This window comes from Eleutherodactylus coqui, chromosome 2 (genome assembly GCF_035609145.1).
Source record: "Eleutherodactylus coqui strain aEleCoq1 chromosome 2, aEleCoq1.hap1, whole genome shotgun sequence".
NCBI classification, from domain to species: Eukaryota; Metazoa; Chordata; class Amphibia; order Anura; family Eleutherodactylidae; genus Eleutherodactylus; species Eleutherodactylus coqui.
Window position 1 is genome coordinate 340,890,599 of NC_089838.1, and position 25,596 is coordinate 340,916,194.

The following is a 25,596-nucleotide window of genomic DNA, read 5'->3' on the forward strand; positions in this document are numbered from 1 at the left end:
ACTATTGTCACCATCATTTCATGAGAAAGAGGACTTTATTGTATTGCTCATCCTAATGGAACTGTCCAAGTTGTGCACATGAACTGTTTAAGAATTTGTTTGGCCCCACCTATGATGTGGTATCAAAATGCCTTTCCAGATTACTATATCGGCAAGCAGTAACTGTACCACCAACACCAAGTAAATTCCAAGTCCCAGCACCTGCGTCATTACCCTTACTACCAACAAATCTGGTTTCTTCACCCCATCATCACTAGCACTTCCAAGTTTTCCATCACAACCAATATCTGCAGTGCCAATTGCACCAACGCCAAGAAGATCATCAGAAATCCCTGTTCCCTGGAAAGCCGCAAAAAAGTACCCATGGACAGTTGCCCCTGAGGCTTCAGGATTAACATGACTGCCTTCAGTTTATTTAGCTGGAGGCAGGAATTTTAAACCCCCAATCCAGGAACGGCTGCCTGAAGACTACAGAACAGAGTCGCAGGAGAGACACGTGATGTATTATTGTTTATTTTCTTTTTTATGAAGATAGGGCTTATTTTGGGGTAGGGCTTATATTTCAAGCCCTCTCCTTAAAATCTGGCAAAAGAGTGCTAAAAAGTCGCTCGACTTTGTAGCGTCATATGCGACTTTGTAGCAACACAAAATTGCAATATGACTGTGAGAAAATGCAGTGATATCGCACAGAGCATAGTGATATTGTATCGCATGTGTGAAGCTAGCCTTCTGCTCTTGGGGTTTTTTGCCTTCCTCTGGATCAACAAAACAAGAGGCTAACAGGCTGGACTAGATGGACATTGTCTTCATTCAGCCTTATGAACTATGTTACTATGTTAAAGTGACTCTTCGGCCCTGGATAAACAGAGGTGGCTGCACCAACGTTTCTGACCGCCTGATGCCCGGGCTCCTTCAGAAGATTGTATTTGCATGTGCAAAATATACCCACATAATAGGCAGAGAATAAAACCCATTGATTTCAACGGGTCCATTCTCATTTTCCTTTTTCAGTTGCAATGAAATTAGGACATACTATTTTTGTGTGCATTTGCGCACCGGGGCCCATAGAAGTGGGAAAGTGTGCAAATGCAAACTCAATACACGTGCAAAATACAGTACTATGCGCTGACACAAATCTACCTTGTTCGCGGTGTAAACACTGAAGCATGTGCAACTATGCATACGACCATCTAAGGGAGCCCTGAGACACTACACCTGCTTTGATGGACCAGTGCTGACCCATCATGCGGTTTCTTAGGGCTCCTTCATAGGGGTGTATGTTTCATCAGGATTTTGTAAGTCATAACCAAGAGCCTAAAATACAAATCTCCCCATTAGATTTTCTCTCTACGCTCCACTTCTGGTTTTGGCTCATAAAATACTGATGTGTGAAGAAGTCCATAGACTATTGATGCATGCTATGGACAGTGTGCATCAGGTAGTCCTGTGCTGTGTTATTGGTGTATACCTTGATGTGTTCAGTGTTCCTTCAGGGTTAGTCAGGTCCTAGAGGAAGATTGCGGGGCCGTTCTTTACAGGACGCCTACCCTGCTTCCAGGCAAGGTTGCCCTTTATCTCCCTGACTAGCATAGGGTAAGCTTTCTATCTCTGTTACACATCACCAGTCTGCTTTTCATCGCCTGGTACCAAAGCCTCTGTTCGCCAAAAGTCAACTTAAAATTGATTTTTTTTTTCCTTGTGGGTGATTACGGAAAAAATCTGCAACCCTACCTTCCAGCCTTTTCCCCACCTCCCTAATTGCCTCTAACCTTCAATTGTGCTGGGGATCCGCAAATGCATTTAAATGTATTTGTGGATGCGCTGCAGATCCTAAGCGCCCATAGAGATGAATGGAGCCAGATCTGCAGTTAAATAGAGCCTGCAGCGATTTATTATCCATGCGTGGCATCTACGAATCATTTAAAATCAAATCCGCAGGACTTAAATGAAGAGCGGATGCCCAGTGCTTCTCTATGGGTGGCTAGAGCTGTGGAGCTGCCACATGTTTTGTCCTATGTGGATGCACTGTGCAAACCTTGTCTTGTCATTACCAGTGTGTGTGTTGCACAGCTGTGGTGTTTGAAGAGTTAACAGTAATAAAATCATTGCCTGCATGTAAAGATGAGCGAACACCAAAATGTTCGGGTTCGCGTTATTTGAAACGAACTTCCCGCGATGTTCGGGTGTTCGTTTCGAATAACGAACCCCATTGAAGTCAATGGGCGACCGGAACATTTTTGTATTTCGCCGATGCTCGCTAAGGTTTTCATGTGTGAAAATCTTGGCAATTCAAGAAAATGATGGGAACGACACAGCAACGGATAGGGACGATGTTAGCCCATTGAATTCAGTGGAGCCGTCAATACAGCCGACTCCACTGAATGCAATGGGCTGCCGGCGATCGCGGGATGAATTGTCGGAAAGGGGTTAAATATATAAGCCCTTCCCTGCAATTCATCCAGAAATGTGTAAAAATAAAAAATATATATATACTCACCTGGTGCCCGCAGACGGAGTTCAGCGCGGCAGGCTGCAGTTCTCCTGAACTGCTCTGAACAGCTGTGAGTAGTATTCAGCAGCCGGGGATTTAAAATCCCCGCCTGCTGAATAAGATGCCTCTGAATGGTCACAGCCTGACCAATCAGAGGCCAGCCCTCACTCACACCCATTCATGAATTCATGAATGGGTGAGTGAGGGCTGCCTCTGATTGGCTCAGGGGCAGCTCTCCTGCCCCTGAGCCAATCAGAGGCAGCCCTCACTCACCCATTCATGAATTCATGAATGGGTGTGAGTGAGGGCTGGCCTCTGATTGGTCAGGCTGTGACCAATCAGAGGCATCTTATTCAGCAGGCGGGGATTTTAAATCCCCGGCTGCTGAATACTACTCACAGCTGTTCAGAGCAGTTCAGGAGAACTGCAGCCTGCCGCGCTGAACTCCGTCTGCGGGCACCAGGTGAGTATATATATATTTTTTATTTTTACACATTTCTGGATGAATTGCAGGGAAGGGCTTATATATTTAACCCCTTTCCGACAATTCATCCCGCGATCGCCGGCAGCCCATTGCATTCAGTGGAGTCGGCTGTATTGCCGGTTCCATTGAATTCAATGGGCAAACATCGTTCTTCTCTGTCACAGCTGTTACAGCTGTGGCAGAGAAGAACGATTTGTCTTCTATATGTTCTCAATGGGGTTGGCGCTGCTGCCGCCGGCCCCATTGAGCGCATATAGAAAAGATTTCTCAGGGAAGAAAGTTAAAGTAACCCGAACATCCGAACATCGTGTGGTGTTCGTTACGAATAACGAACATCCCGAACACCCTAATATTCGCCCGAGCATCAAGCTCGGACGAGTACGTTCGCTCATCTCTACCTGCATGTAAATGTATCAGTTTGTCTTGTCATGTGGTACAAGTGAGGTTATAAATGTGAGTGTTTAAGAGTGGGAAGAGGTCTTCCATCTTGTCTACCTGAGAGAGTGCTAACACAGAGCCTTATGGAAGCACCTTCAGCTCCATGTAGGTGAAGATGGAGGAAGAAGAGTGACATCCCACAGATTTTAGAGTGTGGATGTGAATGGAGTGAGCCCTACACAAGTTTCCTAAACAGGTATCCGTTCACACTACACGCTTTTCCTGTGCAGTCATCCATAGTTAGGATCGCCACACAGAGGTACTTCCTTGTGACACCCACACGCCTGCCATACAGAGTGTTTATTGGCTAAGCCTTCTTTAATAATTCTCTGTCAGAGAGTCTGCGGAGTGACCCTACCCACTTCCTCCTCTGGAGTGCTCCCAATCCAGGACCCCGTGATATACAGATAACGGGGACTGTAGGGCCGTATTCATCCTGTGTATCCTCCCAACCTCTGAGATAACGGGGACTGTAGGGCCGTATTCATCCTGTGTATCCTCCCAACCTCTGAGATAACGGGGACTGTAGGGCCGTATTCATCCTGTGTATCCTCCCAACCTCTGAGATAACGTGGACTGTAGGGCCGTATTCATCCTGTGTATCCTCCCAACCTCTGAGCTATAGCCTGTCAACCTGTTACAGTGAATTGTACCTGCATTACCTGTTGTAAGAAGTTCATTATCTAAGTAAAAGTTATACTGGGCACTAATCATTCCTGGGGACCTGAGGTACGATACACAAGTCTCAGTGTTAATTCCCCTGCCGCATAGCATACCGGTGTGTGGAACGGTGGTGTCACTCGTGACAACTACCCCCATCATCTCGTCTATTGGCATTCCCTATCCTAGGGGTGTCGAAGGTAGCCTGCAATCCTGCTCTGGCCTTGGCTGGGTGGACTGCAGATAAAGTGTAGTGTCTGCAGTGAGGACAGATAAAGTGCAGACTGTGCAGTGAGGGCAGATAAAGGGCAGACAGTGCAGTGAGGGCAGATAAAGGGCAGACTGTGCAGTGAGGGCAGATAAAGGGCAGACTGTGCAGTGAGGTAGTGAGCAGCATATTGCTACACAGGAAAAAGAAAATCTACAGTGGGCAAGTATGGGCTGATTGGCAAACTCCACAAGCTAAAGCTGATTAATAGGGCATCTGCATGATTAAGAGATCGCTACAGCTCCGCGTTCTTCTCCTTCTACGGGAGCCCGTAACAGAATCCGGCTCTGGTAGCAGTGGCGTCCGCATGTACCTGTCATTTGTCCTCTTCATCCGTACTGCAGATGGTCTGTACAGCTCGCTGTTGGACATGCGCAGTACAGCTTTTTTTTTCTAAATGTATACTTTTCCCACGCTGACGCTAAGTGTCGCTACGGGCAATGTTCATTGCAGATGGGCGGCCGGTCAAATAGCCAATCATTGCACAAAAATTGAGCATGTGGTGATTTTTCCTCTGCAGGCGTAAATCGCGATTGTTTTCTGCTCGTGTACAGGTATGATTGATTTCCCATAGTATGCTATGGATGGTATTTGCTGCGGATCTGTGGTGCAGATGCCCGCCACGGATTCTGCAACAAATATCTACCTGTGTGCAGGCGGCCTAGCACCGAGTGGGAAAATCCTCAAGAATAAGGGCAGACCGTGAAGTACTGGTACAGTAATGGACTGCTGTTTATGTTTTCTTATTGCCCCCCGGATAAAGGAGAAAAGACGGTTGGACCCTTGCAACCCAGTAACGGGTCTGTATTTGTAGTCGGCTCATATATGGCCTTGAACCTGTTGTGCTTGTTGCACCATTAAAGTAAAGTTGAACTGTTATTCCCAGCATAGATGTCTCATGCCGATGTCAGCTATTTACAATAGACAAGAACAAACGCATTACCTTGTCTATTTCAGAGGGATCCGGTCACAGCCCAATTCAGATTTTTCAGCTGGGACATGAACTTCTTATGACCCTGTTACCCACAAAAGCTGATCAGAGTAGCATGACTCCATATTGGGCCCAAACTGATATGTAAACTGACACTGTTCTAGCTCAACTCTCTCCTGTGACCCAGGGAAACTCCAGCCTGACCCTCGGCACCATGTTAAACAAACAAAATCCAATCTATCAGAAACCATGTGGGGTGGTGGCACTCATGACTGTGCACACTTCTAAAACATAGCTATTCAGAGAGTTGCTGCTGATCGCTGTGTCACCTCTATCATCCTTCATCCTCTTGAAATCTTGAAGACAGTTCTCGGTTACTTCTGGTGTGCCCTCTGGCGCCACCGAAGTCTGTCTCTGGAGCTCAGACTGTATCTGTCAGCAAATGCTGCTTCAATCAACTGCGTCTTCCTCAGTCTGTCAGGGTCAGCTCCGCTGCAGCTCTCACTAGCCGAGTTAATCCCTTTTCTGCACTCTCTGAAGCTGCTGAGTCACACCAGAAGCCAGGATCAGGACTTCTCTTTTATACCCAGCCCTTCAGCCAATCAGTGTGCAGCTCAACTCCTGTCAGTCCATAGCAACAAAGTCATGTGATCTCTTTCTGAAGGTCCTGGTAGGAACATAAAGTACAGCTGTGATACTCATACAGTGAATGATAACTGCATTAGGGTGCATTCGGATGTTGAAGGGATGAAATATGCTGCAGATCTGCACCTACGTCTGCGACAAAATCTACAGCAAATCAGCGATGTCTGAATGCACCCTTAGAAACAATTGGCATGTGAAATGCTTTGATCAGTAATGCGGTACCAAATGATAATTATGGCACAATTTAGTCATAGACTCATGCTTACTATGTGGTCTTTGATCCAGTTGGCTCTACTGTTCTGTTCTCTGCTGCTACATCTCACCCCTCAATGAACAGTTAATCCTCCCCTGCTTTGGACTCCACCACTCATCACCTCTTTGCTGGTTTCAATTTAGATTCTGTATTTATATCCTGTCAATTTCACCAGTCCTTGCTTTTGGTCAGTGTCGGTTCTTGCCCTGTTCCCTGCTTTGTCCTGTTGGTTCCTGCTTTGTTTCTGACCCCAGCCACCCTGCTGGTTTCTGCTCTGATTCAATGCCTTGTTCTTGTCTTCCTGCCTGATTTAAGTTTTGTGAAGAATAAAGCTTTATTTTACCAAGAACCCTGCAGCATCTGTCATCTGCAAGCTCTCACCCGAAAGAGGACCTCATCCAGTGCCTGGAGGACCCACGTCTCCATGACAAGTTTGATCTCATGGTATCTCACCAATGATGTGCACAGTGGATCAACTGACCCAGCAGTACAACAGCAGAGAAGTTAGACAAATTTCCACAATGACCATGTGGTACACCCTACGTTGACTAGGGTTCAATAGCATGAGACGGACAAGAGTGAACATGATGAACCTGGGTCATCACCAATAATGCCTATGTGGGCCAAGGAGAAATGTCAATGAGCCTTGGGCACATGGCACAAGGTTGTCTGGAATGGCAAGTCCTGTTTCCTGCTGGATCTACATCTGGTGTTCAGAGCGTGAAGGAAAAACACAACAATGAATTCTCCACACTGCCTTGGTCTCCAAACTGACCAACCCCAATGAACATGTTTGGGATCTGCTGGAAAGGGCTGTGAGATCTGCTTCTAATTAACCATAAAATGTGCACCAACTGATGGAGCTGCTGCAGCAGGAATGGGTTGACTTGAGTATGGAAGATGTTCACCAGCTTGTTGAATCTGTTCCCTGATTTCTGAAAGTTGTGATTGCCCAAAAGGTGAACCAACCCGTTATTGACTGGGTGTTCCTAATGCAGAGATTGTGCAGTGTATGCACATGGGCATTTAACCCCTTACACCCCAAGTCTGGACAGCAGTGAATGGAGGTTATACAGCTTCCTGGTGTTGATATGGCAGTGGATGGATCTGCTATATTGTCAATATACATCGTACACCATGATGCCAAGTGCCTGCATGTTATTCCTAGAGCTCGTCCTCACCATCATGAGGGACATCACACACTAATTGCTTTGTTTTCTACCTAATAATTGCTAGTCGGCGCTCTGGACCTGAAGAGAGTTATCCTCATGGGTCATCAGGGTTAGTATAAGAGCAAGAGCTCGAATTACAAAAATACATCATCATCCGGATTACATAGATCAGGTAATAATGTATCAGATAGGTAATCAATGATAACCTCATATGGGACTAAAATCTATGATACAATGAACAGGGCTGGTCTAGGGGGCTTGGGACCTGTGCCCATGGTCTGGCATTTGAGGCATTCTAGAGTAGCATTATGTTGACTGTATGTATGGAGTTGTTGTTTGGTTATTGTATGGTAATAGATGAGCACTCTGTGCTGATATGCACACTGTATGGCACTATTATTAAGTTGACCGTATAGAGTTGAAGTTTGGTCACTGTATGTGGTATTAGTTGAGCTCTGTATGGTACTCTTGTTTCAGCACAGTCTTAGGGCTCCCGCACACTTCTGTTTTTCTTGCACGTTTTTTTCACACAATATCGCTGCGTTTTTCACACGATTCTCATGGGACTTTCTAATGCTAAAAACGCAGCGATATCACGTGAAAAAAACGCGCAAGAAAAATGCAAGTGTGCAGGAGCTCTAAGGTTTTCCGTGAGAGTGATCATAGAACTTGCCCAGCAAACAGATAACAGTAAGAACTCTAGAGCTCCAACAGTCAGAGAGATGCACACTGCTGACAAGAAACATACAGAACATGTCCCGGAGTCATATGTTGGGTAGAGTTTTGTGTGTGTGTCCCCCCCCCCCCCCCCTCATTCCTCCGTCATAAAATGTACTAGCTACCATACTGTGCTAATTATCATCATCTAAGGGCTGCGAAATTCGCAGCATTTTTTTCTCTGCAGGGGTCTATGGGACTTGTAATGTTAAAATCGCGATCGCGCAAAATCGCAATTTACCGCGAAATCGCGATTTTGCGCGATCGCGATTTTAAGATTACAAGTCCCATAGACCCCTGCAGAGAAAAAAATGCTGAGAATTTCGCTGGGGAAAAAATCGCCAGTGGGTGGGCGCCCTTATCCTGTGGTGTCACTGTGCAAACCTCTGCGTCTCCCCCTCCACATGGTGCTCCTTCCATGGTTACTCCAGCAACTAATATGCCGGCACAGAATCCTCAGACATTTCCACGTATGGCACTTTTACTGGTGGTTGTGTTGGTCACCAGGGCGGACACTGCTGCTTACATCAAGTCCTGTCTAAAAGGATGTACTGAAGTCATATAGATGGGCACACATTTTAAGGCTGCAGAACATTACATTGTTACTGTATCGACTAGCTGGCCACAGAGCCACATGTCTACATGGATGGAACAGTGCCGGAGAAGACAAGTATTGTAGATGGAGAATTGTATCAGGAAGAAGCGGAGAGCCTGTTGATTGATCTTACCTGCTGGCTGAAGCAGAGAACAGACTGGCCTACACCTCTGTCAGTGACACTACATGACCACAGGGCTCTGCTGTAACTGTAAAGCCGAATACACACGAAGGGGGCGGATTTCAGCTGTGAGATTTCGCAGCCAGAATCTAACCCTGTGCCCCGGCGGTGTACCCCACATACCTGTCCATATGCAGGTGGCCTCTGTACTGCGGGTGTGCTGGCAGTCACGTTGGTGCACATGCGCAGTACAGAGTGTGACACGCCGTCACTAGGTGATGACGAGGATCTCGCGGCCCGTGTGCATTGCTCTCTGCGGATGGGCCACGGGGTACATGGCATCCATTGACATTAATGGAAGCCGTCCATGTGTGGCTCGCACCAAAATAGAACATGCTGCAATTTTCTCCCCCGCGAGTAGAAAATTGCAGTTGATTTCCAGTCGTGGGCAGGGAAAAATGATTTCACATAGCATGTCTATGGGCAGTAATTGCTGTGGGATCCCGCAGCAAGAATCCATCCGTGTGCATTGGGCCTAAGTGCTTGGGATCCAGTTGCCTACTTGGCCAGCTGGTCTAGAAACTGCAGCTTTGTTCTACAAATTTACCCTGCAAAGAAGCCACCACAACTCTCCTCTCGAGGAGAGGCTAGTGAGGCTTAACACCTCTGTCATTTCCCATAGACTGGCTGACTCAGAGGCAGATTAACCCCTTAGTGACGGAGCTTTTTTGCTTTTTTCCATTTTTGTTTTTTCCTACTCCCTTTTAAAAAATCGTAGCTCCTTAATTTATCCATCGACGTCGCTGTATAAGGGCTTAATGTTTTTTGCGGGACGAGTTGTATTTTTCAATGGCACTATTTATTGTACCCTATAATTTACTGAAAAACTTTTTAAAAATTCTTAGCGGAGAGAAATGGAAAAAAAACGACATTCCACCATCTTTCGGTGCGTCCTGTTTCTACGGCACACAAATTGCAACAAAAACGACCTGATATTTTTATTCTATGGGTCAGTATGATTACTACAATACCAAAGTTATATAGTATTTTTTTTGCTGTAGTACTTTTATTTTTTTTTTAAGATATTTAATTTTTTTCAATTATTTTCTGCGGTCATTTTGTGCGCGCAATACCTTTTTTATTTTTCTGTCGACGTAGTTGAACAAGGGCTCATTGTTTGCAGGATGTCCTGTAGTTTCTGATAGTATCAATTTGGAATACATACGACTTTTTGATCGCTTTTTATTGCATTTTTTCTGGGAGACAGGGTAACTAAAAAAGTGTATTTCTGGCGTTCTTTATTTTATTTTTCAGACGACGTTCACCGTGCGGGAAAAATAATCCACTACTTTGATAGATTGGACTTTTACGGACCAAAGACCAAAGACATATTTTTATTTTATGATTTAAATTTTTTAATAATAGATATGGCAAAAGGGGGGTGATTTAAACTTTTATAACTTTTTTTTTTAACAATTAAAAAAACTTTATTGATTATTTTTTTTACATTACTTTGAAGTCCCCCTGGGGGACTTTAACATGCGATGCATTGATCGCTCCTGCAGTATGACGTAATGCTATAGCATTACGTCATACTGCTTTTTTACAGGCAGTCTTTCAAGCCACCCTGTGTGGATGGCTTGATAGGCAGTCTGCTAAGGCAGCCCTGGGGCCATTCATTAGGCCCCTGGCTGCCATGACACCTGCACGGCTCCCCCGATCTCACCACGGGGGGGCTGTGCGGGACCCCCGAACAGCGTTCGGGGGATTTAAATGCCGCTGTCAGAATTGACAGCGGCATTTAAAGGGTTAATAGCCGCGATCGGCTGAACGGCCGAGCGCAGCTATTGCCCACGGGTGTCAGCTGTAATAAACAACTGATTCCCGCGCTGTATGGAGGGAGATAGCGGCGCTACCTCCCTCCATACACGTCCTGCAACAGCAGGACGTAGTTTTACGATAGGGCTGTCACTAAAGGGTTAAGGTACTATCCCAATATGAGTTACTAGCTGATATTTGCTAATTGGTACTGAATTTGGTACTGGTGTTTATCTGGGGTTCACACGGAAAATCTGGAAAACAATATGTTCACCATTTTGCATGGTTCTCTGCGTTACCCAGGAAACACCACGTGGAGGTAACCATGCGACATTTCCTTTATATAAAATGACATTGGGAAGTGAGAGAAATTCTTTTGCACTTAGAATTAAATAATTGAGCTGGGACCCATTAAATTTTCCTATTTATGACATAATCAATGCTCGTGCCAAATTTCAAGTTTCTTTGACATTGGGAAGTGAGAGAATTAGATTACATACGTAAAATTTGGACGCTAATTCTTTTGCACTAGAAGTGAATAATCGGGTTGGGACCCCTTTACTTTTCCTATTTTAACATAATCTATGCTTTTGCTAAATCTCATGTTTCTACGACATCTGGAAGTTGGAGAATAAGTGGCGAGTCAGTCAGTGAGTGAGTGAGTCAGTGAGTCAGTGAGGGCTTTCGTCTTTATATATATAGATATTTTGGGAATCTGGCCAGCTGAATGAAACTCATCTACACATGTTACAGTATGAGCTCAGTATCACCCCCAAACGGCGTATCCACATACCTGGTTATAATTTATGTGTTATGCTTGATATTGCTGGATAGTTAAATGATGACCAGAAATATTATGGGCCTATATTCCCAATCGGAGGGCCTCCTGCCGAGATATGGCCAAAATGGGGAATTTCGATTTTTTCACAAAGGACGCATGCCCCATTCCAACCTTCTGAATGACATCAGTGGGGGCAGGGGAGGGGTGTTCTGAGTAATCCTTTGTAATTCAGGGCTACACAGATCCCTGTTGTCAGACTTCAGAGATACGCCTTGGCGTGAGGCTGCTCCCATTGCTTCAGTGACTGATATTCGGTCTGGTATCTATCCTTCATTTCCTTCCTGTTTATTTTAAAATACTGTCTTGTTGTGTATACCTCTATACCCTTATACTCCCGTGTAACAATCTTATTGTATATCCTTTGTGTGTGTATATATATATATATATATATATATATATATATATATATATATATATATATATATATATATATATATATTGTAAATGCACAGCTAGTCTTTTTCTAGAATGAATCTGCAATTTATTAGCTAAGTCTTGTCCCTTTTAAAATGAACTATAAACTCTGAAGATTGTGTTCATAATTCATAGTCTGGGTCTCAGCTTCCCCTAACAGCTGGGGTGGCAGTGTGTGTTTGTGCGCGGCATTGTAGAGCGCTGTAGTGTGTTAGGCCGGATAAGGGGGTAATTTCTGCTTTCAGTCTGCATGTGGCAGGACCCTGTGAAAGCTGGTTACAAATCCACCTGTAGTCTGGGGACATCACACTCGCAATCTCACTAGAGTGATCGATTGAGGCTTTGCTGTGACATGTGGTCATAGCAGCGAGGACCTTGGAACAGTCGCTCTGTGACAATTCGGTGATAGAGGCGAGATCTGTCGCCCCCCACCCTCCACCCCTCTCCCTGGGCCAGTATTTCTGCAGAACACTTTCACCCCCCAGTGGAATCTACACCATGCTAAATTCAGTTCTGAGTCCCCGCACCAACCGATGGGGGTCTAATGACAGGGCTGTTCAGTGTATGTGGTATGATGTCCTAAAGGATCATTTAAGAGCAGCAGTCAATATTATGTACTTAAAGCAGACCTAACTCTTCAGGTCTTTCAAACTAAGCTACCGTGTGTGTAATGAGCAAGACTCGTCACTCCAAGAAGGATGTATAGAGTGTATTTAAGGGTATGTGCGTCACTGTAATTTACATTTGCCTTAGAATGGATTTGGTGATTGGAGGACCAACAACTCCCAGTTAGAGGGTAGACTGGCCCCTGCTTAGTGCCAGGGCTCTATGATCAAAGGAGGACCTAGAATCTATATATAACTCCACCCAGATTCTAGAGACTTCAGTTGTATTTGTTCTTGAGAAGAAGAAGAGAGGGCCGGAGAAGGAAGACAGAGTTAGGCCGCTCTCACACCACCGGAATTGAATGGCAGATTCTGCAAGCGGAAGAAAAATCACAGCAAGCTCTATATTAAAGCGGATTCTGAGTGTGCGGTCTCCATTGATCTGTATGCATGTGTGCGATCCGCAGTGCATACCCAATGAACATTGCATATAAGTGCGTAATCCAGGAAATCAAGTACAAAAGCCAGAATTTTGGGGAAGGAGAGAGGGATAGAGAGAACGAATATCACTTGGGCAGTCGAGTATGCGATGCTGTGCTACTTGCCAATGCCAATGCCTGCTTGCGAGCTTTCTTTTCCACTGATATATAATTACTTTCCATGATCATTCGCCGGTCTCCCGCTGTGGATATCCGCACACAGACTCCAACCCATTCATGTGAGTTTTGCCTAAGAGTGCGTAACAAAGAAATAGTGCAGAGAGAAGGAGAGGCGGAGTTAATAACAAGAAAAGATTAGAATAAGGAAAGAAAAAGGTAGAAGATTATAAAAGACAACAGATCTAAATGAAAGCTGGAAAACAGTTAGAGACAGCCAATCCCCGAGTCTGAGAGAAGGCGCCAGATATGATGCAAGTATAGAGAGCGATATCACAAGTGGTAGATACATCGCATTGTTCTGAGGGCGGTATCTCCAGTCACCAAACTCTGCATTGCTGTAGATGGGAATTGGACCTGGATTGGACGTTGTTGTATTTTGAATCTGAAGTGAGTTTCACCTGTTTCACCCTCCAGGGGAAGGAACTGCAATCCCCAACAACCAAAAATGTAGTGCGACCAGGGTGGGAGTGCAACTACCTGGCTGCCCTCACTCTGGCCTGCTGTAGACTGGCGTCACAAACTACCACCACCATCATCCCTATTTTTCCTCTCGTAGGTAAGCGGATGGGAGTCAGCATTTACCTAATAAGTTAGTAACATAGTATGTTAGGCTGAATGAAGACAATGTCCATCTAGTTCAGCCTGTTTCTACCCTCCCATGTTGATCCAGAGGAAGGCAAAAAAAAAACAACCAGGCAGATGTCAATTAAGCGCATTTGGAGGAAAAAAATTCCTTCCCGACATCATAATAGCAGTCAGAATAATCCCTGGATGAACGTTTGAGTTCTATCTAACTCCAAGACCCGGATCAACAACCCCGCTGGTCACCTAATGTCTATATCCTGTAATATCCTTCCGCTCTAGAAAGACATCTAGTCTCCTCTTAAACTCCTCTATGGATTTTGCTATCACCACATCCTCAGGCAGAGAGTTCCACAGTCTCACTGCTCTTACAGTAAAGAACCCCCATCTATGTTGATTATGAAACCTGCTTTCTTCTAGATGTAGAGGATGCCCTCTTGTTACCATCACAGTCCTGGGTATAAACAGATCATGGGAGAGATCCTTGTATCGCCCCCTGATGGATTTATACGTGGTTATTTGGTCACCCCTTAGCCGTCTTTTTTCCAGAATGTATCATCCCAATTTTGATGCCTCTCTGGATATTCCATTTCTCTCATTCTGTGTATTTAGTTGTCCTTCTTTGTACCCCTCAAGCACTACCACATCTTTCCCGAGCGCCGGTGTCCAGAACTGTATACAGTATTCTATGTGGGGCCTGACAAGTGTCCTATATGGTAGTAGAATAATGTTCTCGGCCCTCGCCCGTATGCCTCTTTTAATGCACTCCAAGACTTTATTTGCTTTTGCAGCAGCTGACTGGCATTGGTTACTCCAGTTTAGTCTACAGACCACTAGTACCCCCAGGTCTTTTTCCATCTCACGTTTCCCTAGCTGTACCCCATTAAGTGTGTATTGGTGGCATCCGTTTCTTCGGCCCATGTGCAGAACCTTACATGTCCAGGTCCATTTGTAGCCATATATTATCCTCCTTTGTATTAATTATCTTGTATAATTTTGTATTGACTGCAAATATTGATTTTGCTGTGCAGTCCCTCTTTCAGGTCGTTGATAAATATATTGAACAGAATGGGGCCTGATACTGAACACTTCGACAATTTATCAATTTTAATCCTTCTCAACCAGCTCTGCACTTCCACCTGTGTTTGACAGATGATATTTAGTGGCGGGTTCACGTTATCCCCGTGCATCTCGTGTGACATTTTTTTTTCCTTCGTGAATTTACTTGAGAAAGAGCTATTTAATAGATTTGCCTTCCCTCCATTATCTTCTATGATTTCTCTTGCATTATTTGTTAAAGGACCAGCGCTCTCAGTGCAAATCCTTTAACTGTTTATATAATTGAAGAATAGTTTGGGGTTATTTTTGCTCTCTTTGGCAATCAGTCTTTCTGCCTCCTACTTGGCAGTTTTCATCTTTTCCTTACGTAATTAGTTTTTTTTCCCTGTATGATTTTAGCGCTTCTTTGCTGCCTTCTTGTTTTAGTAATTTAAACACTTTCTTTTCTTCACTTATTGCCTCCCTTAGTCTTGTCGAGCCACATTGGTTTCCTTTTACTTGTAGTTCTTTTATTTTTAAAGGGTATGAACTGCTCACATGAGGTGATTAGGATGTTTTTAAACTTCTCCAATTTGTCATCTTTGCTGTTATTTTTGAGGATGTTGTCCCAATTAATGTTGCCAATAGTAATTCTGAGCTGATTAGAGATGAACGAGCGTACTCGGTAAGGACAGATACTCGAGTGAGTATCGTCCTTACCGGGTACCTGCCTGCTTGCCCGGGTAACAGGGGTGAGATCTCTCTCTCTCTCCTGCTCCCTCCTGCTCACTCCTGCAACACAGCGCTCACCCCCGCCGACACCCGAATATTTGCGGGCAAGCTGGCAGGTACTCGTTAAGGAGGATACTCGTTCGAGTATCTGTCCTTACCGAGTACGCTCGCTCATCTCTAGAGATGATCAAATTTCACTTTACTGAAGTGTAGTTTTTTTGTCACTCTCTGGAATTTAATTATATTGTGGTCACTATTTTCCAAGTGTCCCTCAACCTCCTCCCATATGATTCTGTCTGGTTTGTTAGTTAATAATAAGTCCAGATGGCCCTCCCTCTAGTTGGCTCCCGCACGACTTGGGTAAGGTAGTTATCTTTAATTATTCTCAAAAACGTATCACCCTTATGAGATTTGCAGGTTTCATCTTCCCATACTATATACGGATAATTAAAGTCCCCCATAATAATTACTTCATTGCGGTTTGACACCTCTTCTATTTGTCTTAAAAAAATTTCAGTTTCTTCTGTTGCTTTTGGTTGCCTATAGAAATCAGGATTTTGTTATTCTTTGCTCACTGTATTTCTCCCCACAGAGATTCCAGGTGTTCATCTCCTACACCTACACCTCCGGTACTTACCCGAATCCCGGCGCTGCTGCGACTTCTTACTTACCTTAGTAAGATGGCCGCCGGGATCTTCACCCACGATGCACCGCGGGTCTTCTCCCATGGTGCACCATGGGCTCTGTGTGTTCCATTGCCGATTCCAGCCTCCTGATTGGCTGGAATCGGCACACGTGACGGGGCGGAGCTACGAGGAGCCGTTCTCCGGCACGAGCGGCCCCATTCAGAAGAAAGAGGACCGGACTGCGCAAGCGCGTCTAATCGGGCGATTAGATGCTGAAATTAGACTGCACCATGGAGACGAGGACGCCAGCAACGAAACAGGTAAGTGAAAAACTTCTGTATGGCTCATAATTAATGCACAATGTACATTACAAAGTGCGTTAATATGGCCATACAGAAGTGTATAGACCCACTTGCTTTCGCGGGACAACCCCTTTAAGTCATTCTCGCTTCGAGTTCACCCACTTTACTGATCAAAAGTCTTGGATTCATTGCCATACAATTTATGTGGTGCTGGTTATTCTTTATTTTCATTGCTCTACCTTTGACCCTGCCAGCTCTAACTGTACTAACCCCACCTCCTGCTCGACCTCAACTTCCATTACTTGATCCCAGGTCGCTGTCTACACGGTGTACCCTGTCTACCTCCTATATCTATTTTGTCACCCCCCTGACCCTAGTCTAAACACTCCTCCAGCCTTCTAGCAATCTTCTCCCCAGCACAGCTGCACCTTCCCCATTGAGATGCAGCCCCTCCCTATGGTAAAGCCTGTAGCCACAGCAAAGTCAGCCCAGTTCTCAAAGAACCCAAACCCCTCCTTGTTACACCAACTCCGGAGCCACTTGTTTGCCTCACTAAGATCCTGCTGCCTTTCTAGTGTCGCTTGTGGTGCAAGTAGTATTTCCGAGAAAACCACCTTGGAGGTCCTCGCCTTAAGCTTGGATCCAAGGTCCCTGGTATTGTTTTTGAGGGCCCTCCATTGAACTCTAATTGGTTCATTGGTGCCAATGTGCACCATTACCGATAGATCCTCACCAGCCCCCCACAGTAATCTGTCAACCCAATCCACGATGTGTCAAACTCGAGCACCAGGAAGACAACACACTGTTCGATGATCTCGGTCTTTGTGGCAGATTGCCCTATCTGTCCCCCTTACAAATTGAGTCCCCCCATCATTAGGACTTGTCTAGCCTGCCCTGCGCTCTCCATCCTCTTATTACTGGAGCAGTCATCTTCCTGGCATTCAGAGGGCTGCCTGCTCTCCCTGCTCTTCTGAACTACCATCCTTCCCCGCCTCTACCCCAGTGAGTGTCTGCTCAGTCAGCAGCAAACTCCCTTCCATGTTTTGTCAATAGCTCTCAGTCTTGCCAGTTGCTCATTTAGATCCAGGAATTGGGCTTCCAAATGATCAAGGACTGCATATATTACACAAGTAGCATATTGACTGGCATTGTCAAGCATAGAGGACATTCTAATGGGGATCTACAAATTTACCTACAGATAGTGAAGATTGACTAATCACACTCCAAACGCGCCTCCCCAACTGCTCAGGGTTTTTTTTTCTCTCTCACTCAGTCACACACTTTCACTTCACTTAAACCTCATACACACACTCACAGACAATCACTGACTTACAGACACTGACTTACACACACTGAATATATCAGCCCTTGTAAGCAGCTGATATAGTCTCCCACCAGCCGCAGGCTCAGCGTTGGGACCTCACTCTCTGGCCTTCTGCTGCTCCAGTACCTGTTCCTCCCTCCTGGACGGATCCTCTGGTGGCTTCCTCAGTATCCTTGTGGTGGCTCCGGTGGCGTGCCAGTGTTTCCCTGCTCCCCCTGCTCCTTGCTCGCGGCACTGGCTGACATCACTTTTGCCTTCACAACATCGAAAAAGTGAATGCAAATACTTTTCTTCTTCTTTCGTAGTCTGCATGAGCTCAGTTGATCCCAGTCATCCTGCTCGATGCATGTGTACATGAGTAGTAACACTTTTTGACCATTATCTGACCTGTATCCTGTATCTTGCCCCATTTTCTCCTCTGCAGAGTGTACATCTGATTCTGAATCCTTTGATCATGATTCTAGAACAAACCCCAATCTGTAATACATGATGTACTGAAAGACAAATATTTGTCATAGGTTTTTTTTCTCACAAGGGATTCAAAGCTCAGAGCAGAAGCTCCAGTTGTTGTAGAAGAGGAAAGAAGTCGGTAGCTATCGTATAGACACTCAACCCCTAACACCCAATAGGGTCATTTTCATGGAAAGCCACTTACCACCTCAGAATACAATATTTTTGAAGTGCGGTAGGAAACCCACTTAACCCTTTCACTTCTCATTTACAGAGGTGCTGGATAACCGCAACAGCCACAATCCTGTCTGTTAACCACGTAAATGCCCTGATTGGTATCCCTGTGTCCTGATTGCCCCCTCCCCCCTTTATGAGATTGCAATGTGCCGTTCAAAATTCATGACAGCCTGTGACCTTCTGAAGGTCCCACATGGCTACCAAGGCTGATTGCTTACGGCATGGCTTGATAAACTGCCTGTATAACTCAGTACTATGGTATTGCATTATACTCGGAGTAATTAAACAGTCGTAAGTTCAAGCCACCTATGGGGGCAAAAAAAATTGTGAAAATTATTTTAAAAAAAGTTTTACGATAAAAAAATAAAAAGTAAAAGTTTTTTAAACCCTTTTCCCATATTTATAATTGTAGGTGAAAACAAGAAATCCATAAACATACTTAGTATTTCTGTATCCTTTAACCACTTAGTGACCAAGCCTGCTTGCGCCTTAATGACCAGACCAAATTTTGGAAATTTGACATGTGTCACTTTGACATAGAATAACTCCGTTAAGGTTTTGCAGATCCAAGTGATTCTGACATTGTTCTTTGTCACATATTGTACTTCATTTAGGCGCTAAAAATAGTCCGATAGAATTTGTGTATATTTATGAAAAAGGGCCAAAATTGGGAACATTTTGAAGAAATTGTCATTTTTTCACATTTTCAACTGCGATATCTCAAATATGTGCAAACATACTGTATAAATTTTTGCTAAGATATATATTTCCATCTGTTTACTTTATTCTGGACACACATTGGAAAAACTTCAGTTTTTCTTTAACCATTTAAGCGACGTGCAAATTTAACATTGATTTTTAACATTTTGAGGAACATTTTCCTTTCCTACACCAAGCCAAGATTGCAAAGTCTCATAGGTGTCAGAATGATAGATAGGCCCACAAATGACCCCATTTTAAAAACTACGCCCCTTAGTTTATTCACTGAGGGGTCAGGAGGATTTTTACCCTGCAGTTTTTTTTCAGGAATTATTGCAATTTAGAGGAGAAAAAAATTAAATTTCATATTTTTGGAAATATGCCATTTAAAAGACAGTATTTTTTTCTACAGTTCACATGAAAATGAGTATGTGCACTAAAAATGCATACCCCCGTTTGTCCTGTGTTCATAAACATACCCATTATGGCCCTAATATTATGTCCGTATTCACAACGGGGCCCAAAACGAAAGGAGCAGCCGGTGGGACAGCTGAAAACTGGATTCCAAACTGGCAGCTCAGATGGACATCAGCAGAGAAGAATGACAGCAGATACTATACCCTCCCCCTTCAGTCCCCGGAGAAAATATTGTTCCGAAATCAGAGGGTTGCTTTAAAAAGTGAAACACAGTGAAAACCTTAAAACTCCATGCAGATGTAGTCCTTGTGTTTTGGTCTAAAAGAAAAGAAACAAAGTAATACTGTAGATGGTGCAAAGTTAGACAAAGTGCCTAAAGATGCATCAAATGTAACACTCAACGGGAGCCACTGTGATAAACCGGGTGCATTACTAGACGGTATAAGTTTACACAGTCTATTAATTAGACAAGATTAGTAAATCTGCCCCAATGTGCTGCTTTTATCTAATAATGTGACATTCCACTTCCTAATCTTCTGATACAACTGCCATCATTTCGCTCTGACAGGGGTCCAGGAAGCAGGAACATGGTCAGTAGTGGCTGTAGTGACCTGTGTTTTCTAGTTGTGCAAGGTTGTGCTTACGTTGGATTATGGTCGATTGTGGTCAAAAGCCTCTTTAACTCTGTTGAAAGGAAATTAATCCACAAATCTTCTTTTAGAGATCCCTATCAAGATGTAGCAATTATTGGAATATTCTACTTCCCAAACCATGCACAGGTACGCTTCGGAATCCGAATGTTGGGTGCCCTGGCGTCCTTCGCTGATGGCTCCAACATTATTCTGGGAGGCGACTTCAATATTTGTATGGACCCGAACCGTGACTCCTCTGGGAGTAAGTAAGGGGTTTCCCCTCCAGCTACACGTAGACTACAGGGGGCACTCACAAATTTACATTTGGTAGATATGTGGAAAATTCTACATCCCAGGGAGAGTGATTATAGTTGTCATTCGTTGGCACACAGCAGCTACCAATGCATAGATTACTTGTACGTCTCACAAGAATACTCAATTGTAGCCCAAAAAGTTCCTTCCTGTGGTCAGATCACACTCCGGTATGGCGGTCAATAGAGGGGGGACAAAGGGAGAAGACTAGTCATAGCTGGCGGTTAATCGACAACCTGTTGAATGACGCGGTATGCTTACAAGACATTCAAAGGGCAATAGAACACTTTAAAGCTGACCATGCGACTGACAATACCTCAGTGCCCGTTAAATAGGAAGCGCTTAAATGTGTGTTGAGGGGCATTTTTGTTTCTCATAAGACATGACTCAAGAGAGAAAGAGCTAAATCATTAGAATGGCTGTATACCCAATTGGGTCTCTTAGAGTCTTCAAATAAGGCTTTACCCTCAGATCAAAAATCTGCTGAGATCTCGGCTGCCTGCAATAAGATTCTTCTCCTCTGGGATCATGCCTCGCTTTGCCAGAGAGATAGAGCGCGGGGGAATTTCTATGAATATGGTAATAAATGCAGTAGGGGGCCAGCTAGGGCTCTCAACTCGAGGTCCCCACATACATATGTTTTTTCCATCCAATCTAGAGGGGAGGGCCTAGTCTATTCCAATTCCAAAATAGTGAATGGCTTTCCTTCATATTGCCACCACCTCTATAACTTAATGGACAGTCAGACAGAGACCAGTCGGGAAGAGATGCTAGAAAGGGACTCTTTTCTACTCATCTAAATTTTGTAGAGTATCTTGGCAGATGACAGGTAGATCCTGGAGGAAGATTTTTCCTTGGAGGAGGTAACTGACATAATTCAGTCCCTTAAAATAGGTAAGAGCCCAGGACCGGACTGCTTTACACTGTGTTCCTTCAAGATGTGTGGAGAAGCATTGGCTCCTCCTATGTTAGAAGCCTTTAACACCATTTCCAGTGACTGCCCCTTTCCTGCACAAGCGGTTCAGCATATCATAACCGTTCTGCCTAAAGCGGGGAAGGACCCTTCGAAGTGCAGTAACTTCTGGCCGATTTCACTGCTAAATATTGATACCAAAATATACTCAGGGATACTGGCCACTTGTTTGCGACCTCTCATTCCCTCACTGATGCATAGGGATCAAGTAAGATTTGTTCCAGGGAGGGAGGCAGGGGACAATACGATTAGGACTTTGGCCATGGTGTCAAGGGCTCACAAATCAGGGGACCCTTTGTGCCTGCTGTCGGTAGATGCCGAAAATGCGTTTAATAGGGTGGATTGGGGGTACCTCAAGGCTGGGTTGGGTCATGGCTCTCTATTGTGGCCCTTCGGCAAGGGTCTGCATCAATGGACAACTATCGCACACAATTCAGATCAGCAATGGCACTAGGCAGGGTCGTCCTTTGTTTCCTCCCTATTTATATTAGTAATGGAGTCCCTGGCAAATGCACTGTATGTTGGCAAATGCCAACATACAGGGGGTAAAGATAGGGCAAGTAGAGCATAAAGTTGCCTTCTATGCAGACGATCGCCTGGTTTATGTCACTAACCCCAGAGTAGCACTCCCATTTATTCTGAAAGAATTTGAACAGTTCAGCTGGCTATCCAACGTTAAGATAAATTTAAATAAGTCTGAAGTACTTAATGCGACTCTCTCAAAATCAGAGGTGGAATCGCCTCAGCCAGCATTTTCTCTCTCCTGGAGGGAAGAGGAGATCAAATATTTGGGGATAGTTAACACCACGGATGTTAACAAGCTGTTTGAGAAAAATTATAGACCTCTCCTGCCAGCTCTTGAGGCGGACCTGGACAGATAGAGGACCCTCCGTCTGTCTTGGTTTGGAAGGGTTAATGCAATCAAAATGCATCCCCTGCCTAAATTCTTGCCCATTTTTCAGACAGTGCCCATAAAACTCCCAGGGTTATTCTTAGCCTGAATCAGGAAATAAGGAATGAGGTTTGTTTGTGGTAGCGGCAGGCCCAAGTGGAGATGCATGGGACTACAAAATTTCACGTTATACTACAGGGCCTCACTGAGTAAATGCATTTTAGACCTATTCCACAGTAGGGCACGTAAATTATGGGTAGAAGCTGAACAGGATCTAGCTCCATTTAGGGGGATGGCTTGTAATTGCAGCCTGGATAGGGCCTGTCACCAAACAGGGGGTGTTATCCTGACCGGGACCTCTCACCCTGCTGGTGGGTAATCCGGACATCCCGGCCTTCTTTTGGGGCTCCATCATGACATCTAGACTGGCGGATATGGTTTCCCAGGGTTCGGGATTTGCTCATCAGCTCCAGGGGTCAGCTTCTGCAGGAGATTTTGGAGGTGGTGGGCCCCCTGACTGGAGCGTGGTATCAGTACTTACAGCTTTGTCACTACATTAGGTCCTTGGGCAGTTTGCAACACCTTGGGCAGACTATGACCTCTTTTGAGAGTATGTGCCTGACAGCCCCTGGTAACTCAATGAAAATCTCAGTCTTATATAAACTGCTTTTGGAGGAGGACAACGCTGAATCAGGCAGGTCACTGGACCTGGCTTGGGAGCAGGATTTGGGTGGCAGTCCCTCAGGGGAGTCATGGAGAAAGGCATACATCGTGACCAATAAAGTGAATGCTTCTAGCAAGATGCAGGAACTCAACTATAAAATTTTAACACGGTGATACTAGACACCTGTTGGGCTTGCTATGATTTACCCCCAGATATGTGCTGGAGGTGCCTACAAGATCGGGGGCAATGATCCACATATGGTGGTCATGCCTGCTTATGCGACCTCTATGGAAGGAGGTGGGTGCCTTGTATATTTCGGTATGTAAACAGCTGATTAATCTCACACCTGAGATTACTCTGTTGTCAATAATTCCAGGCTCATTGGCACAAGCTAAGGGGTCTCTCTTCAGATTCTTTCTGCTTGCCATAAGGCAGATTATCCCAAGGCAATGGAAATCTACTTCTCCTCCTTCGAGGCTGATGTGGCTGGAAGCATTAGACAATTTAAAATAGATGGCAGAGTTGTGTGCTAAAGATGATCTAAGATATACTAAATTCTACGTAACGTGGGTTGTTTAGATATAGTTTTGATCCCCACCAAGACTAAACTCACGGCTCACTAGTGGTGCTATTGTGCTCTAACTTAGTCTAAATTTCCATCTGTCAGCGGGTTACTGGTGATGATGAGACGTTATGTTTGTGGCTGATCCCTGACCAAACCGGACTAGTTATCCCTGAGTCTCTGTTACCTTTCTTTCCTTCAAGGTACTCTTGACCATACTTTTTCTTGTCCTTCTATGTGGGGTTATCTTTTCCATCCCTATTTCTATGCTCCCTGGTCGAACAGACCCTGGGGGTTCATGGACAGGAGAGTTAATTAAAAATACTGCATAAATTGCTGAGTTTTAGTACAAATTAAAATAGATACAGTTTTGTGGTAATGATATCTTTATTGCAATTTTATGGACGTACTCTAAACAGTGTGATGCAGCTGGAATAAAATACTTTTTAACCATAAATATTTTTCTTCCAGAACTTGTGAAAGAATGATGAGCTGGAATTTTCTAGATGATGATTGTAGATATGGTCCTACCACTGCTTGCTAAGTTTAGTACTTGTGACTTGTTAATATTGTTGTTTATCCTTTACAAGAAAGAACAGAATCCATGGACCTCATGAATGGGACACAAGTGACCGTGTTTGTGTTCTCCGGACTGACTGATGATAAGAAGCTTCTCCCATTTCTCTTCATTCTCTTCTCACTTATTTATATTATCGCTATAGTAGGTAACATTGGCATTATAGCTCTTGTCTATAACACCTCCAAACTCCACTCACCCATGTACTACTTCTTGAGTGTCCTCTCTCTGATTGATGTCTTATATGCCTCCGTCATTACTCCAAAAATGATTTTCGATCTTCTCTTGGTGAATAAGGTCATCTCATTTACTGGTTGTGCTCTCCAGTTCTTCTTCTATGCAGCCTTGGGAGGAAGCGAAAATTTTCTTCTCTCCACCATGTCCTATGACCGCTATGTTGCCATCTGCCACCCACTCCATTATATGTCTATAATGACAAAGAAGAAATGCCTGTGTCTTGTTTCTGTTGTCTTCTCTGTTGGCTTCTTACAGTCATCTGTGCAGACCAGCTGCACGTTTAGTCTTCAGTTTTGTGGCTCCAACCTCATCGACCACTTCTACTGTGACGTCCTACCAGTGCTCAAACTGTCCTGCTCCAACACCTTCTACTGTAACATGGTAACATTATGTATTGTGGCTATAGGGACTGGAATCCCATTCCTGACCATCATATTTTCTTATATGCTCATACTTTCTTCGATTTTACGCATGACATCTGCAAAGGGCAGGAAGAAAGCCTTCAGCACATGCTCCTCACATCTTATGTGCGCTTCAGTTTTTTACATAGGACTTTTCTTCAACTACTTACGCCCTCCTTCTAGTGTCTTTTCAAGTCAAGACAAAGTGTCTTCAATCTTCTATGCAGTGGTGACCCCAATGCTAAATCCACTTGTATACTCTCTGAGGAACCAAGAGATAAGGAGGACCATTAAAAAAGTAATGCGCAATCTTACTTCAGCAGATAGAATTTCTTCAGTTATTAGACATTGGATGGGGACATAGGTTACAATCAGAAGTGTAACTATAGGGGATGTAGGTGATGCAGTTGCACCCGGGCCCAGGAGCCTTACGGTACCTATAATGCTTCTCTTCTCCATATAGGAAGCCAAGTAATATGAATAAAGCATTATAATTGGGAGCCCTGTTACAGATTTTGCATTGGGGCCCAGAAGCTTGAAGTTACGCCTCTGGTTACAATAATGTATGTAGAAAGGCTTAAACAGATGGGCGCATGCAGAGCATATTTACACATAAACCACTAATTTTTTTTTTGGGGGGGGGGGGGGTATTCAAACTCTGAGCTATTGCGCACGAATTAAAACAAGTTGCAGGAAGATATTTTCTCGCATGTAGTAATATCTCATGAAAACCCCACTAGTCAAAACAAAATCATTGAAATCAATGGGTTTGTTTTGTCATGGCTACAAAAAGCTAGAGAGACTTGGAGAGAAGTTGAGAGTAGATA

General features: G+C 44.4%; 1 protein-coding gene across 1 annotated transcript; it reads left to right on the top strand.

Annotated features, from left to right (window-relative positions):
• The first annotated feature begins 24,158 nt into the window (after positions 1-24,158).
• Positions 24,159-25,133, top strand: LOC136610478 (olfactory receptor 5AP2-like). Its single transcript, XM_066589709.1, has one exon. The coding sequence runs from the start codon at positions 24,159-24,161 to the stop codon at positions 25,131-25,133; it is 975 nt and encodes a 324-aa protein (XP_066445806.1).
• Positions 25,134-25,596: the final 463 nt, after the last annotated feature.

Excerpts from the sequence above, each read along its gene's own strand:
- LOC136610478 (XM_066589709.1), top strand. The coding sequence starts at position 24,159 with ATGGACCTCATGAATGGGACACAAGTGACCGTGTTTGTGTTCTCCGGA.